The sequence below is a fragment of the Carassius carassius genome, chromosome 39, assembly GCF_963082965.1.
Source record: "Carassius carassius chromosome 39, fCarCar2.1, whole genome shotgun sequence".
NCBI lineage: Eukaryota > Metazoa > Chordata > Actinopteri > Cypriniformes > Cyprinidae > Carassius > Carassius carassius.
Window position 1 is genome coordinate 9,130,792 of NC_081793.1, and position 18,341 is coordinate 9,149,132.

The 18,341-nt window shown below is 40.5% G+C and overlaps 1 protein-coding gene across 1 annotated transcript; it reads left to right on the forward strand.

Annotated features, from left to right (window-relative positions):
• The first annotated feature begins 1,313 nt into the window (after nucleotides 1-1,313).
• fkbp10b (FKBP prolyl isomerase 10b) lies at nucleotides 1,314-17,905 on the forward strand. The gene is made up of 10 exons (XM_059530645.1): nucleotides 1,314-1,613; nucleotides 2,202-2,347; nucleotides 2,528-2,717; nucleotides 3,041-3,186; nucleotides 14,471-14,660; nucleotides 14,752-14,897; nucleotides 15,795-15,984; nucleotides 16,135-16,277; nucleotides 16,906-17,069; nucleotides 17,538-17,905. Exons 1-10 carry the CDS (start codon nucleotides 1,420-1,422, stop codon nucleotides 17,724-17,726), a joined length of 1,698 nt encoding a protein of 565 aa, XP_059386628.1. The 5' UTR covers nucleotides 1,314-1,419; the 3' UTR covers nucleotides 17,727-17,905.
• The last annotated feature ends 436 nt before the right edge of the window (nucleotides 17,906-18,341 follow it).

Consider the following 18,341-nt stretch of genomic DNA (forward strand, 5'->3'; position numbering starts at 1 on the left):
ATAATAATAAAAAGAAGCACAACTGTTTCCAACATAATAAATCAGCATATTAGAATGATTTCTGAAAGATCATGCACGGAAGGTGGCTTGAGGATTCCGAACAGATTGTGGAATATCAGCAAACATGGGCGGAGCGTGTGTAAGGCTGGCCATGGAGACTTGAGGCAAAAATGCCACTAAATTGGACAAACATGCCCCTGCACAAACAAATTCAATTTATTACATCTGTTGCTAACAAAGTGAAAATGAACAGACAGTGTCGATTGTGAGAGAGAGAGAGAGTGCTTAAACTTGCGATAGATCAAAGTTAGTGATAATGTCACTTTCTATATATAATATGTTAAATACAAATTCAGCCCCATTAAACATATTTCATTAGCCTACATGACACCCTAGTTGTTGGCTAAAAAGACGGGTTTATGATGTTTAATTTGGCTGCTTTTAGTCTTAGCTGGAGTTGGTTCCCTCCGCTTATGTCAGCAAAGACTATACCCTAGTCTTAAAAGGACTTTGATATTAGTCAGTCACGCAGAAATAAGGCATAACAACGCTACTTTTTTGGAAACTTATCAACAACAACAACAAAACAATTTTCCTCGTTTCACACCCACGGTACACTGCATATTTTTGAGGGTCACTTATACAACACCATACAAAAATACACACACACAAAAAAAACTAAACATGTCACATATCTTTGGAAAGATTATATTATTATCGTAAAAAAAAACGACAAAAAGGACGTAATGTGATTTTGCTGTTATAAATTCACTGTAAACAATGTTCTCTTGGGGCTTATTGCTTTATTACTGTCAATACCAGACTTACGTTGGTGACACTGAGTTTTGTTGAATAGCTCGCAATTGATTTGGGTAACTTAGGCCTATGCTTTTTTTACGCGTTTTAGGCAAATTGTGCAGGAATGCTAAGGGGTTAAACCAAGCAACAACAAAAACATTATTTGACAGAATAAGAATGAACCGAACACCAAGCAGTTAAGTCATAGGCTTCAAAACAAAATTAAATAAATAAATAAATAATACATGGCTCATGTTCCTGACTAAAACGCGACGCCGCTAAAGCCTGTAATCCAACGGTCATAGCCTTCTGAACGGCTTTTTCAATCCGTTTCCGTGAAATATGATCTCATTACATATTTTTCCACTTGTGCGTCATTTTCTCAACATTTTAACCAATAACATCAGGAATAATCACAGTAAACAATGGTTTTACAACTGATCACTCTATAAAATAATTCAGAGCCTGAAGTTTTCTTTGTTCCAAACACGGAAAAAGTGCCCGAAGCAACATCCCAGCTGAAGATCTTCCACGTTTACACATCCGAACTCCTCCTACAGGAGCCCACCACAACTGACTGCACACAAGCCTCACTCTCTCTCAGTCTACATTTTCCTTAAAATGGTACGGAGGGTTATTTTAAGTTTACTGCTGGCGACGTGGTTCTCCGTGGACTGTAACCCCGGGCCTATCGATGATATTGCAGTTGATCGACACTTCATCCCTAAGAACTGCATCAGAGAAGCGAAATCAGGAGATTTCGTGCGTTATCACTATAACGGCACTTTCACTGACGGAAAACTTTTTGACTCTAGGTGAGATAATTAAGCCAACTGTTCACTGAGTGATGTTCATTCTTTGCATCTTGCACATTAAAAATATTCACATCAGGCGATAACATTGTGTTTTGGAGACGTCCAGTGTAGCGCGGTGATTTTCTGGACGTTCACCAATGGAATATTACATTGGAATACGTTGTTTGTAATATGGTAAAATCAGGCTACTTCTATAATATAATTTGAAGTAGCCTTTTAAAGTTACATGCAAATAGGTTTGTTCAAGATTTTCTACTCAAGTCTATTTAACAATATTATATTGCATATTATATATATATATATATATATATATATATATATATATATATATGATAGGAAGCTCACTCGGTTTCTGTGCCTTGTGCAGTTTTTTTCAGTGTAGCTTGAAAACAACTATTCTGAATAATATTAATACATGATAGACAAGCTGCATTTCTAAAAGAGCTATATAAAAAAATTGGTCTTGACTTGTGTAAAATGTACTTTTATGGCTTCCAAAGCTATGTGTGTGCATGTATGCTGTGTGTTGGAAGTCTTTCCTTTTCACAATAAATGTATTGTAATGTGATTTGTTTGTTTTAAATGCAGCTATGATAGGGGGGCTGCATTCTTTGGACAAGTGGGCCAAAAGTGGCAGATTGTTGGTGTGGACAAAGGCATTCTGGGTATGTGTGTGAATGAGCGTAGGAGGATCACTGTACCCCCCCACTTGGCTTACGGTAGCCAAGGAGCAGGTAATATACCCAAACTAACCTTTTACATTCATCAAACTAAATGTGCATACTAGTTTATTTCTCAGACTTGGACAGCAGCTCAAAAACCATTTGGACACACAGGTCATGGCTAAAAATGTCTGGGTGCATTGTATTAGATATCATAGAAATCTGTCTTGTCTTCCTTCTGTGCCATTTCAGGTGATAAAGTGCCACCAGACACAACATTAGTGTTTGATCTGGTTCTGCTGGACATCTTTAACAGAGCAGACCACGTTCAGACCGAAGTCATCATTACACCTAAAGAATGCAAGCGCTCAGTCATGAGGACTGACTTTGTCCGTTTTCACTTCAATGGGACATTGCTGGATGGCACTGTATTTGACTCCAGGTTAGTGCTACTTACTGTCCTAGTAGTCTCACCTCGAAGGAACTGCAAAAAATAATAACTTTTTACAAACAAGTTTCCTGAACTCTCCTGCCAACAAACTCATGCTCTTGTTTGAGCAATATGTTGATATTGCCATGGATCCACAGTGTTGACACTGTTCATGCAAATAATTTTACATATGGCTTCATAATAATTCTCTTTGTACATTGAACTGGCATAAGAGAAAGTTTTTTAACATCTAAAAGCGAATCAAGTATCTTAGTGGACACGTCATATACAGTATCAGAAGTGTGTTGATTAATCTTGTATTGGACATAATGCAGCTACAAGCGTTCCCAGACGCAGGATGCAGTGGTTGGGGAAGGTTGGCTCATAAAAGGCTTGGATGAAGGGTTGCTGGGCATGTGTGTGGGAGAAATACGACACTTCATCATCCCCCCATTTTTGGCATTTGGAGAAAAAGGTTTTGGTAAGCAAGCAAACCATCCACATGTACATATTAAGAACAACTAGTTCTATTAATTATAGATTTTTATTCAAATCTTGGACATGGTTGCACTCTTTTATATTCTGTTGGATTTTTCTCACGTGTCAATATAATTCTGGGCTTCCTTTCGAGAGGGTCTCTCTACTTTACAGTGTAAACTGATGCTTTGGGGAAACACCTTTTTCCCTCAAATACTGAAGCCTAAAGTAAGTAGGTAAGAAAGAACTTTAGGCTACGTACACACATTGTACGTAGAGAGGGCTGTACATTCACTCCCCCAGGGCCGGATTGGGACACATCTCTGCCCCTCCCCCCACTAATCCTGCATTTATTTAATCCAAAAAACAGCAAGAGCAGTAATATTGTGAAATATTTTTACCATGTAAAATAACTGCTTTCGGTTGGGATATATTTTAAAATGTAATTTATTTCTGTGAATAAAAAGCTGAATTTTCACATGATCCTTCAGATATCATTCAAATATGCTCAATTGCTGTTCAAGAAACATATTTGTTGTTGTTGTTGTTATTATTATTATTATCAATATTTAAAATAGTTGAGTACATCAGAATATTTTGATGAATAGAAACATCCAAAGATCCGCATTTATCTGAAATAAAAAGCTTTTGTAACATTATACATGCACTATACCAAAAGCTTGGAGTCAGATGTGATGATAAAGACATTTATAATGTTACAAGGGATTTCTATTTCAGATAAATGCTGTTCTTCTGAACTTTCTATTCAATAAAGAAACCTGAACAAATAAATCTTATCTATTTTCAGCATAATAATAATAATAAATATTTTTGAGCAGCAAATCAGCATATTAGAATGATTTCTGAAGGATCATGTGACACTGAAGACTGGAGTAATGATGCTGAAAATTCAACATTAAAATCACAGGAATAATTTATATTTTAAAATACATTAGTCATTTTAATAATATAAATATTTCACAATATTGCTATTTTTGCTGTATTTTGGATCAAATAAATGCAGGCGTGGTGAGCAGAAGAGACTTCTTTAAAAAAAAAAAACATTAAAAAATCTTACTGATCAAAACCTTTTGACTGGTAGTGTAATAGAAAAAAGTGCCTAAATGTCAAAATTAGTACAATGTATTTGTTGAAAAAAAAAAGAACACTGAACACACTATTGCATTATTAGGCTGTGACTCATTATATTTGTGTTGTTGTCTGCTCTAGCTCCCTCCCTCGCTGTACATTAAGTCCATGCGAATATATGTCTCTGCTATTTTTTAATGTAACTTTACAATTGATATTGATGTCCTTTTAGGACAGTATTCTGAATGATGATAATAATAATGGGGTGCTATAGCCTAACAAATACTAGCAGTTTAATACTCAAAAGTCAACTAGTTTAATAAAGACAAACATTTCTAGTCTATTTACATATTAATCTGACCTGCACTTGAAGCCTTGAACAGGTCTATGATGTAGCTACAATTCACTGTTTCTTCTGGCCGCTTTATCTCTTTCATTGAGTCCCACGCATCGGTTCTGTTTGGAACTGTTTGATGGAAGCGGAACAGACATGAGCTGATTTGTGTAGCGCAGTGCTGCCAGTCAAGACTAACTGATTCATGATTTATTATCGAATGAAAAAAATTGGAAATTATCACTTTGTTACATTGAGAAGGCATAAATGTAAAACATTAATAACAATAATAATAATAATAACTAAAAAAAAAAAATTGGGCAATGGGCCAAATCTGCCGCTAGGCCACCTGGAATACTCCCGGTGCTCCTGATGGCCAGTCCGGGCCTCACTCACCCTACCTACAATCCCTGCTGGAATGAGACTCAAACTCATCAAATTCATGGTATCAGTGCTTCATATTGTCTTGCCTCCCTGTGCTCACGTACTGCATTTTAATGCAGCTAAATTCTCAATAAAACTGTTTTTATTAATATATTTGTTTCTGTTATCAGTCAAAAGAATGAATATTATAGTGACTGAAACACATTCTATTAAGACTGAATAACCAGCTCTCAAATATATTAATCTACACTAAAATCCTAATCACAACATTGCCTAATGAAATCAAATACACCTACAAATGATTAAGACAATGGCTGTGCTGTGTGTAACAACGTACATACTTCATAATCATCGGGAAGAAGGAGGCGGAACCGGCGGACAATCAAATGATATTTTAATGACAAAATAAAGACAAAACAGCGCGTCAGCCCCTCACGGATGACTGACGCGCACAAATAAAAACCAAACACAACTAAAACCCAGGCCTGGTCCTCTCTCGTCCTTCACTGTCGTCGCTCCTGTTTTATATCCTTCCATCTCCTCTGTGGGACTCGAGACCGGTGGGTCGAGCAGGTGTCGCTCATCACCTATCACTCCACCGGCCTCGCCCCGTTCCCAAGGCTCTCGGCCCCGCCCCACTCGCCACATACCCCCATCGCCCCTAGCAGGCCGGGGGGTACCCTCGAGACTTCGCTCTACCCCCCCCCCCCCCCCTACCGGGGGGGACCGCTCACGGGGACCTTCGGGAACCTGGGGATAGGACAGACGAGGCGAGAGAAAAGGAGATGGAAGGATGAGGAGCGACAGAGACGAGAGAGGGAAGGGAGGAGAAAACAAAAAAATTCCCAGACGCCCTCCGCCTTGAGCGTCCATGACGGCACACTTCCTCGCCTGCTCGATGGCACCGTGGATTCACCACAGCTGCGAGGGATCTTCAGCAGCACGTCCCTCCTTCTCCCGGGCTTCGGCACCACTGTAACAATTTACAAACTTCATAATCATCGGAAAGGAGGAGGCGGGAACTGGCAGACAATCAAATCAAACTTTAATTACAAAATAAAGACAAAACAGCATGTCAGCCCCTCACGGACGACTGACGCGCACAAATAAAAACCAAACACAACTAAAACCCAGGCCTGGTCCTCTCTCGTCCTTCACTGTCATCGCTCCTGTTTTATATCCTTCCATCTCCTCCGTGGGACTCGAGACTGGTGGGTTGAGCAGGTGTCGCTCATCTCCAATCACTCCACCAGCCTCGCCCCGTTCCCACGGCTCTCGGCCCCGCCCCACTCGTCACACTGTGATTTCGGCAATACTTGCATGTAAAATAGAGTTGGAAGCAACAGAATATCCTCTGAACAGAGCAAACGCAGAGAGAGGCCCTGTCCCAAATGGAACACTTCATGTGCACTTGCGGTCTTACGGACAATGGCCGCCGTGTGTCCGTAAAGTCCTTTGCAGCCGTTATGCGCCCCTCGATCCACACTTCTGCCGAGCCCGCACTGGGGCGAGCTCTGCAGCAGACTTCTACCCGACAGTCAATGCGGAATTATGTCACGAAAGTACAGATGCAGAAGAAGATCGCAGGGGTTTAGGGTGGATTTGGGACAGGGCCAGAGAGGTTTGTGTCCTGGGAAAGCAAGACCTCACACTCATGCGGCAGTACCGGAGAGTCTCAGAGGCTAAATAATGTTTGTCCAAGAAAGTCACTAGATTTGCCGCTAGTTGCTTTTTAGGAAAAAAGTCACTAAGGGGAGTCACTAAATCTAGCAAAAAATTTTGGCAACACTGGGTGGAGCAACTTCCAGATGCCTTCTTGATACATTCAAATTAGTGATGTACCATGTACAAATCTGCACACACATTTTATACATTTAAGACACTGCACTGAGAGGCAGTATGTGGGGATGTGGTTTAGGTCTCTAGGTACATGTGGAACACTGCAAAAAATGGCTTATCTTACTTAGTATTTTGTCTGGTTTCTAATCAAAATATCTTACAATTCTTGAATCAAGATACTTTTACTAGATAAGCCAAATGACTTACTGTAAGATATTTAGTCTTGTTTTCAAGGGAAAAAAAAACGAAATCAAGTGCATTTTGCTTAAAACAAGTAAAATTATCTGCCAGTGAAAAGACGTAATATCTTAAGTCATTTGGCTTATATAAGAAAAAAGCATCTTAATTTAAGAATTTTAAGATATTTTGACTAGAAACCAGACAAAAATACTAAGTAAGATAAGCCATTTTTGCAGTGAAGGTAGGGTGTTCAAAAGAGAGACTGCTCTGATAGAATCTATTTTTGAGTCTTGTTGTGTGGGCATACTGTTTCTCAGATGGCAGGAGGATGAACATGTTGTGACCTAGATCTAAAGGGTCTCTGATGATGGTTTTGGCCTTCCGGGTGCAATGTGCCCTCTAAATGTCCTCCAGTCTTGGGAGCTATAGGAGCCTGTAATCCTCTCTGCTGTTTTAATTATACGCTGGAGAGACTTCCTGTTTTCTGAGGTACAGACAGAGTACCACACTGAAATGCAATAGGTGATTAATAGGTGACAGTAGGGCTGTCAAAATAGTTGAAAAACTAAATTCGAATTTTTTACTTAAATATTATCAATATTCAAATTATATTCAAATTTAAAATGCATAATTTCAGTTAGGGTGAAGAAAAGCTTTTTGCTTCTCTTCTGAGGCCACAAGAGGGCGCATCGAGCAAAATATTACTAATGCACGTTTATTCAAAGCATTAGAATACATGACTGTGAAAAAAAAAGTAAAATAATGTTTATGAACCAATTATAACTAATTAAGTTGCTTGAACTATAAACAAAACAGTGTCATGTATGCATGCATAGTTAAATAAAAAGGGCGGAAAGCCGGTAACACAGAATACATTTTTTCATTTAAAAACATGAGATGCAGTGGGATGGGGACCAAAAACCCACCATAAAGTCTCGAGATATGTTTTTAAAAAGTTGAACTTACATTAATTTTACATGTCTTTCCAAACATGTGGCTCTCTTGTGCGAGACACGAGTCCAACATTGTCCCTCTAGAAAATGCGCGGAATATGTGTTCTGTGTAAATGGCTTGGTTTCAGTTTTGATGTAAACAAGATCTTCTCCACATTGATGTTCTCTTCTTCTTCTTCTTTTTTTTTTCTTTTTTCTAGTGGCTTCAAGTGGATAGGCTAACATAAACCTTATAATGCAATGACACATCGTCATCGCATCTCGTGCGCCACTGATAAAGGTCAAGTATACTTCGGTAGTCTGCGCACCGTCCACATTATATCATTTCTGTCATCCGCGTGCAGGCGATTTTTTTTGAGACCACGCGGATGGTGCGCGTACAAGAGGTGAATGTTGAGACAAATGTTTGAATTGGTTTTTTTTTGACAGCCGTAGATGACAGAAACAATGAATGACCTATGGAAGTAGGGTTGTGTATCATCAGCAAAGTCACGAAATGATACATATCGCTTCGATACAATGGTGGTAATTCATACATACACAGCTTCTCTCTCTCTCTCATAAATGAACTTGATGAATTACACTTTTCTGAGAATAGAATATTGAAGTGGAGATTGCTAAACTGCAAGCTAACCATTGTTTTCAGAAAACAAGCGCGTTTATCTATGGTGGAGAGAGAATGCATACACATGAATGCCAGGTTGACAAAGATAAGTAGCACACTTAGCAGATATTTCCATATTGCACAAATGGGAAACTCTGTTTTGGGGATTACATCTCTTTATATCAGGCAACCCAGTTGTGTTCCTCTGCAGCCAGATTAAACCTTATTGTAGTTTATATATTATTCACTATTCATATTCATCCTTGCACTTTTCAACTCAATTTTAAATGTTATTCTTGTATTCAAATTAAGTGCGGTCCATGGCTGCAAACGTGTCACAATATTGATACAGGGCCAACTGTATCGATATTCGTAACGTCAAATGTTCTGATGAAGAATTGATTGAAGATATCATTTAGGTCTGCTTGATCTGTGTGGGAACCATTAGGATCCCAGACAAACTAGAACTTTGCATATTCCGCCTGGCCATGCCCAAGCATTCGTCATAGGCGGTGCATACCTTACTTCAAGAAAAAAATCTGGCTCTCATGCTCCCCTCATGGTAGTGGAGCTATATGCAGAATGTAAAGTTTGCAGCAGAGCTCATATGCTGGCACAGGTCCTGCTGACCCCTTGCACTCTGAATGGGATTATGATATAAACTGCCCCCCGCCTCAGCGGCGTTCTGTATTGTACAAAGCACAAAATATCCCAGCCAAGAGAGAGGATACTTTTTGTGTACAAAGAAAACAATAATACTGACTTTATTCAACAATTCTTCTCTTCTGTGTCAGTCTCCGCCACTGTTCACAAGTGTACCATGACGCATGCATGTGATCCTGATGACGCAGGAGCCGATGTTCTGATGCGCTGTGGTTTTCTTTTCAAGCAGAGTGTCATGGTACTCTGTTGTGTACAAAGTAGCAAGGCAGGCAGCTTCAGCTTTCAAGAGTGTGGCAAGTGGGGCGGGGCCGAGAGCCGTGGGAACAGAGCAAGGCCGGTGGACTGATTGGGAAATGAGCAACACCTGCTCCACTCACCGGTCTCGAGTCCCACGGAGGAGATCGGAAGGATACAAAAAAGGAGCGACGACAGTGAAGGAGAGAGAGGACCAGGCCTGGGATTTATTTTGTGTTGTAGTTTTGTTTGTGCTGTTTTGTGTTTATTTTAGTATTAAAACATAATTTGAATGTCAACCAGTTCCTGCCTCCTTCTTCCTGGGATTGCTAAGTTTTTATATTGTTACACTGGTGCCAAAACCCAGGAGGAAGGAGGGGGACGCACTGTCGAAGATCCCTCGCCACTGGGGTGAATCCGCGGTGCCATCGAGCAGGGCGAAGTAGTCTGCTGCCGTGGACGCTCGAGGTGGTGGGCCCAGGCCTGGTCCTCTCTTGTCCTTCACTGTCGTCGCTCCTCTTTTGTATCCTTCCAATCTCCTCCGTGGGACTCGAGACCGGTGAGTGGATCAGGTGTCGCTCATTTCCCAATCACTCCACCGGCCTCACTCTGTCCCACGGCTCTTGGCCCCGCCCCACTCGTCACAAAGAGGTTATGACATATCACTGTATAATGTATAGTGTATACTTGTGTAGTGAGTGTAGTGCTCTCTATACTAATCGCCATAAACTCCAGCACTCTCACTGACTTTGATATGCACAGTTGCTGTGCAACTGTTTTCAATAGGATGTGTAGTGCCATTAACACTCTATATGCCAGCACTGCCGCCACTCATTGCCTTGATACGCACTGCCTGTGCTGCTGTCTTTAGATTTTTAAGTGTGGTTTACACTGACAGCTATGTATGCCGCCATGAGCTGCCTTCTTTGATAAGCATCGATTGTTCCGCTGTCTTTCATACAGATGTGTGTTGTTTACACTGACCAACATATATGCCTGCGCTGCCACTGTGCACTACCCTTCTTCAATAAGCACCGGCTGTGCTGCTGTCTTTCATGTAGATGTATAGTGTTTCTTTAAATGACCTCTATATATACTGTACTCTGCCATCGTGCTGTGCCCTTCTTTGATAAGCAACAGCTCTGCTGCTGTCATTCATGTAGGTAGTCTTGCGACACTGACTGCTGTATTTGCCAGCATGTAAAGTTGATTACACTGACCACTATGTAAGTTGCTGACTATTATACAGTATATGCAGGTGCTGCAGCTGTGTGTCACCCTTCTATGATAAGCACTGTCTGTGCTGCTGTCTTTCATACAGATGTGTAGTAGTGCTTAGACCGCTATGTGCTGGTGCTGCTGCTATGTGTTGCCTTTTTTTGTGATGAGTGCCGTGCATTGTCCTTTGGTAAACACGGGCTTCGCCAATGTTTTTCATATAGTTGTATGGTGTTGCTTACATTAGCCATGGTGTACACTGGCGATATATTGCCATTCATATCCATATTATGACACACCAGCTGTGCCACTGTTTTCAGCGCTCTTCGTCTGCATAGCTCTGTGCGACTGCATGTTGTCTAGCCCAGCTTCAGACTTTTGCATAGAGCCTAATGGTTCTTCACACAGGACGCGGTATGCTTGGCGCTTGCCGCTGGGTTCAGCGTTGCCCTTCAGATACAATGCGATTTGCGCTGCGCTATGGGGTAGGCGGAGTTTTAAAAACTTTTAGCGGGAGCTATTTCATAGTCTGTTGTTCCTCCTTTCGGTCAGCAGCAAACATGTATCTGTCCCGTTGTAAGAAGTGAGCGATAGCGCTAGTCCTGCTGAGGAGAATTAAGAGAGAAGCAAGGAAGAAGAAGCTGTGGGTACGACCTCAAACTTGTATCGTACAGCTCAGGAAATTCTGACACACACAGTACTAGCCGTTCATCCATTTTGATTTCCGTGCTTGTTTGGATCCCCCAATTCTATTGGTCGCGCTGGTAATCGTCACAGAGCGTAGCGGCAAAAGTTTAACTATTTTGAACTTTGACCGCGGCGTGCGCGCAAGCACGCAAATGATGCGCACCGCTGCGCTTGCGCTTTGGTCGACGCAGCAACAAAACGTCCTTGTGCGGCGCAAGCCATTGAGATGAATGGGTTTTATAGCGCAGCGCCGCGCATACCGCGTCCTGTGTGAAAGGCCCATAAGTCAGCTGCACAGCCAGAGAATATAAGAACGTAATGCCATTCCTTCCCGGAATGAGGAATGTGCCATATAGCATTATAGTCGGATCGATAATCAAGACTTCCTGTTATTTTACTGTTCTCTCAGTTTCCTGCCGGATCTGGGAACACTTCCCATAACACCCAATTTTCTCTCTACATCGTAAGAAGGATGGCATCTACACTAATATTAGCCTCTTTCATTCTTATTCCAAGGTCACCGTAGCCACCCAAATCCAGTCCATATACAGACAAGATGGTCGATCAGCATCTAGAGAATACCTGGATATCAACGGAGACCACGTCAGCTAGATGTTCACCAGAGACAGATTCCCTGCAAAGACCTTGCCACCTTAATGACCTTCAGCACAAGACGACAGGAACCAGACAAATCCTCTGCACAATCTGACCTATGTTGCAGCCTGGAATTAAACCATGCCATGCTGGTTTTGTCTGGCCAGAGGAGAACTAGCCCCCTGACTCGGCCTGGTTTCTCCCAAGGTTTTTTCTCCACTACTGTCACCGATGGAGTTTTGGTTCCTTGCCACTGTCACCTTTGGCTTGCTTCATTGGGGATGCGTGACTGATTGCACAGACACTATTGAAAGAGAGCTGAAATGGATGATGACATCACAGAATCATCAATTTACTGACTTGAAAAAATGACTCCAGGACAACAGACTTTGTTATTGTCCTCTTGCATTATTGACAAACTATTTTTCTGTTTGACACTGTAAAGCTGCTTTGACACAATCAGTATTGTATAAAGCGTTATACAAATACAGGTGACTTGACTATTGCAGGCACTGAGATCACTGGTTTACTTTGTGCTATAATTGTTCCATTGTTCAGTGTAACAAGCTGGACAAAAGAATACAGAAGATACTAATATGTATCCTATCAGAATTCTTTCTCCCCTTACCTTAAAGAGACAAGCTCAATATGAAAGATACAGATTGCCCCATTTCAATAGTGTAATGCAGACTATGGTCACCTGGCACTCTGTGCCTGGTCAGACATGGAGAAAAGGTACCTGATGACCTGTCTGGAACTGCCTTGTGCTCAGAGCAGGTCACCTTTTTCTGAAGTGTTTCTACACTTAGGTCTGTCACAAGCATGTTCACATTTGCATGGACAACATGGCCGCTATGGCGTTCATAAATCACCATGGTGGTTCCCATTCTCGCCCTCTTCACACACTCACCTGTTGGCATGGGCAGACCAGCACCTCCTGTCTGTTGAGCTGTCTGTCTCCCTGGAAATCTCAATCACAGGGTGTACAAGCGCCGAGGCACAGGGAACATGCAGCCCTGGTTCTTGGGACTTCAATGGCCAATTTCATTGAGAAGAGACTTCCGCTCTCACGCAAGTGACTCAGTCTGGCATCCAGCCCAGACTTATGGGATCTGCGCATCTGGCCAATCAACAGTTTGTAGACACACTGTCATAGTAAGTGCTGAAGACAATTTCAGAGGTGAGCGCTCCATCTAAAAGACATCTGTATATCTGTGAAAATACTGTAATTGCACTTCGAAGGGCCAATACCCTGTCAACTACCTGTTGTCTTTTCTACAAGTGTTTGGATGACAGCAGAACGCCCTCCACGCTCAAGTGCATGTAACTGTCATGTCAGCATTCATGTTTTGCATCTCACTGCTATATATTTTTGCTGTTGTGCACAATCACGTATAGCAGTTCAGTAGGCCCACTCTCCCTCTCAGAGCTGCAGGATTCCACTAGTACCATGCATTGCAATTGCTTATAAGTATTGCAGCGCTTATTTGATGTCTCCGCTAATGCTGATCCCCTTTATAGTAACATGGCGTGAAGTCTTATTCATTTGAAAGTTTCTGATGAAATGCTACTAAACACCGCTTATTTAGTGAGTGATGCCCAGTTTTTCCTCTGTATACAAAGCCGGAAGGTGTATGATTCCTTGAGTTTTAAAATCAGTTTAGATTGTGTAGTGTATTCCAGCCTTAACAAATCTAGAGTAACACTTTTGGACATTGAACTGATTTTTTTTCTCAAAATAAAAAGCATAAATGTTTCCTGTGTGAGGTTTAGTAAAATCACACACACACACACTTAAAAAAAAAACCCCACTCCTAATATACAGTACATCCATTGACAGACAGTTGTTATTTTGGTTTAGTCAAGCCAAATTTATTTGTATAGTTCTTTTCACAATACACATTTCCAAGCAGCTTTAGAGAAAATCATGCTATTAATGTTTATATATATTAATATATTTATGTCTTAAAGTCGCATTTAGCAGATTAAAGCTGGGTGATAATATAGTTTATATTTTACAACAAAACAAGCAATTAAGCAATTGAGATGTGCTATATAGTATATATATCATCCTACACGAGTGTACTGCTTCTATGCAGTACATATCCAACTTTATGTAAATTCACTTATTTCCAAAATCCTAGGACTGGCACATTATATACAGGTAGCTACAACATGTTGGAACACTTTAAAAAATAATAGTTTTGAACTCTTAAAGAGTTAGTTCACCCAAAAAATGAAAATTTGCCCATAATTTACTCACCCTCAAGTCATCCTAGGTATAAATGACTTACTACTTTTAGACGAATCCAGTCCAGTCTTTGATCTTTCAAGCTGTTGTTTCGTCTGATAGAAGAAAGTCATATTCACCTAGGATGACTTGAGGGTGAGTAATTTATGGGCAAATTTTCATTTCTGGGTGATTTTTTTTTTAAAACAAATTATCTTTCTGACCTCTCATTCCTTGTTCCCCGTGATTTCACCTTTCTTGTGTCTCTCTTTTCCCCAGGCACAGAAATCCCTCCTCATGCATCATTAGTGTATCACATTCTCCTGGAAGACCTCCACAACCCTAAAGATGACATCATTGTGGAGGTCATGGAAGCGCCTGAACCATGTACACGCAAGACTGTTGCGGGCGATTACATTCGCTACCACTACAATGCTTCCTTTCTCAATGGCATCACATTTGACTCCAGGTTTAATTTTTTTTTTTTGCTTGTTTATTGGTTTGGATTGCTGTAGATGTTACTGAGATTCTAATGTATTATATTACCTCTAATGTCACAGCTATCAGTACAACCATACGTACAACACATACATTGGAATGGGCTACGTGATTGCTGGAATGGATAAAGGCTTGCAGGGTGTGTGTACAGGAGAGAGGAGAAGAATCATCTTGCCGCCTCATCTTGCATATGGCCAGCAGGGGGCAGGTTAGATTATCCTAATTTATTTTAAATGCTAGTTTATCAATGAAAGTTGAATGAAAAGTGTGCCATGTTTATTTACACAAGGCTTGTCAAGCTCAGTTGAGGTTAAGGTTAAGGTTGTTTCTAACACACATACCATGTAGTCTTCAAATAAGTCTGAAGGACTTGATTGGTTGGATCAGGTGTGTTTAATTAGGGTTGAATCTAAACTCTGCAGGGCTCCGGCCTTCCAGGAATTGAGTTTGACACCCCTGATTTTTCACAGGACTGTTTAATGCTGCTTAAAGGTGGCATAAATATTTACACAACACTTGCAAAATGTAATTATCCCACATAAATTATATAAATAAAAAACACTGACTGGCTCTTGACATTGGTCAGTGTGTAAAAATAAATCTGATGAAGTATGATCAATGCCACACTTTTTATTTTTCACTTTAATCTTGACGGCTGTAATAGATTCCATTGAATTGTACAGGTGCATTTATTCCCCCGTTTCCTTAAAATTCGAATTTTTGCCCCAAGCCCCAGTCAATTTCCGACCCGGTGTATACTCACATGAGATGAAGACAATACTCATATGACTTTTCTATAAAAAGTGTTTTAATTATGTATTGGGCAGGTCAGTTGCCTACATTTATTTGCCATGTTGAAATGACATGGTTCGAGAGAATGCACATGCTCATTGGCTGCCGCTTCTATGGATAGGCTAAATAGTGTATAGTGCATGTAATAGCCAATGATGATAGACATTTCACAAATTTCAAAGGGTAGTGACAAAGCTCAGCCCTGATCTACTTGAGTGGGTGACAAGAGATACACAGTGACAGATAGCTGATGTTAACTGCTATTTACATTCAAAATGTTACTATCCAGTAAGTGCAGCTCTGTTTTGGCCAGGTAAAGACATTCCAGGTTCAGCCGTGTTGGTCTTTGACATCCATGTGATAGACTTCCATGGCGTCAAAGATCCAGTGCAGGTGGATATCACACGTAAACCTGAGGTGTGTAATGAAACCAGTGAGGTGAATGACTTCATTCAGTACCACTACAACTGCTCGCTGCTGGACGGCACGCTGCTCTTTACATCGTGAGTTTCCCCAATCTATCTAATATCTTTATAATAGCTTCAGTATTAATTACATTTTTAATGTATTTAAATTTAAGTGAATTAATACTAATGCAATTTGCTAATGGTTTTGTGATTTGGATTAAAGTTATTAATGTCTGATCTTTGTAGGAGGGACTATGAGACCCCACAGGATGTGGTGCTTGGAGGGGATAAAATAATTGACGGCCTAGACGAGGCTCTTAGGAATATGTGTGTAGGAGAGAGACGGACAGTCATAGTGCCACCACACCTTGGACATGGAGAGAAAGGAGGTGTGTCTTATTTCATGTGTCTGTTTCATACTCTAAAAGGATGTAAACCAGTGCCGACCAACTACCTGTACAGACAGGAACAATGTCACTGTACTAGCTCAAATACAGTGACACTGAAATGTAAAAAATATGTTTAGAAAGGTTTTGGACTGTTTTCGTTTGATCTGTGAATATTTCTCATCTCACATAAGATGACTTGGAGAAAATCAATTAGCCAGAATCAGTGGTTATGAATTTGTGTTTTACAAACATTTACCGTATTTTTCGGACTATAAGTCGCATCAGTCCAAAAATATGTCATGACGAGGAAAAAAACATACCGGTATATAAGGTTGCATTTATTTAGAACCAAGAACCAAGAGAAAACATTACCCTCTACAGCCGCGAGAGGGAGCTCTATGTTTTCAGTGGTAGTCTACAGGAGCACTGAGCAGCATAGAGCGCCCTCTCGCGGCTGGAGACGGTAATGTTTTCTCTTGGTTCATGTCAAATTAAATTTGATAAATAAGTAACACCAGAATATAAGTCGCAGGACCAGCCAAACTATGAAAAGAAGTGCAACTTATAGTCCGGAAAATATGGTAATCACAAATGTACATCCTTGTCCTGTGTTCTCTTGTTTTTCTAGCTGGCATTGTTCCAGGGAGTGCAGTGCTGCGGTTCGAACTGGAGTTGGTGTCTCTGCAGAAGGGGCTTCCAGAAGGCTACCTGTTCATTTGGCTCGAAGAGAGTCCGGTTCAGCTGTTTAAGGAACTAGACATCAACCAGGACCAACAGGTCCCTTTAGAGGAGGTCCGTTTTTAGCTCTAGATGCTTTCCTCCTTTGAGCAAGCTTTTCTGATGTAGTTGTCGGAACCCTGATCTGCTTAAAAATGATGATGATCACAATCAAGCCCTGAAATGTGTTATCTTGTGAAAACTTTACATGTCAGTCAAATAAAGTGTGTGGTTCTTGACCAAAATATGCTGCAAGGTGGACCTGTGTGAGACCACAATAAGGGCCTTACTCAAGGGCACAATACAAAACTCACTGACTTTTGACTAGTTACTGTAAGACATGTTACATTGCTAGATATAGGACTTGTGTTTGGCCCTTTTTTATTAGCTTTTTCTTTACTGTTGCTGAAGTAATTTACCTCGTCAGGGCACATGGTCTATATAATTTAATACTTGTTTTAGTAAGTGCCACAGTCACTTGGGTAAGAAAGCAATGATTTAGTTTTAATCCTAACTTTATTCCTGTTCCTTGTGTCTCCACAGTTTTCAAAGTTCATCAAACAGCAGGTATCAGAAGGGAAAGGTCGTCTTAAACCAGCTCAGGATCCAGATACTGTCATCATGGATATGTTCAAGAACCAGGATAGGAACTCTGATGGTCTGATTACTCAGGATGAGCTAAAACTAAAAGTGGATGAAGATGCAGAGAAAACACACCATGAAGAACTGTGAAACTCTCATGGATATTCACGAAAGCATGAGAACAAAGCAACAGACTCATAACCCTGAGGCTGAAAACTAGACCAACATGCTTTCCAGTATTAAAAGTTTGTACATTTGATGGTCACATATTTAAAAATGTTGGATCTCAAAAATGCATTTGTGCCACCTAATAAAATGTTCCAAAAGTATTAGCAAACATTTTATTTTGAAATGAAATACGATGACAACCCTTACAAAAAAGAAATGTGTTCAAGTGTGCTATTAGTTTACTTCTTTTAGACTTAAAATAAGAGAATATACTTTGTGTATCATTAGAAAAATCAAAGGTAGGTGAGTTTGATCAGGGTTCGATTTGAGGAACCCTGCTTTAGAAATAATTCTAATATGCTAATTATACTAGTATAGTATCAAGTGAGGGTTGGCCAAGGTCCTGGAGAGCCACAGTCCTGCAAAGTTTTGCTCCAACCTTGCAACTTTCTAGTAACCCTTAGACCTTGATTAACTTGTTCAGGTGTGTTTGATTTGGGTTGGAGTGAAACTCTAACAAACTCTAAACAGACGTTGGGTACCCCTGTATTAAGTACAAAAATAGTATATAAATCGTAAACTAAAAGTATAATGTTA

Excerpts from the sequence above, each read along its gene's own strand:
- fkbp10b (XM_059530645.1), top strand. The coding sequence starts at position 1,420 with ATGGTACGGAGGGTTATTTTAAGTTTACTGCTGGCGACGTGGTTCTCC. Across the intron at positions 1,614-2,201 it reads GGAAAACTTTTTGACTCTAG|CTATGATAGGGGGGCTGCAT; the intron begins GTGAGATAATTA and ends TTTTAAATGCAG. Across the intron at positions 14,661-14,751 it reads GGCATCACATTTGACTCCAG|CTATCAGTACAACCATACGT; the intron begins GTTTAATTTTTT and ends CTAATGTCACAG.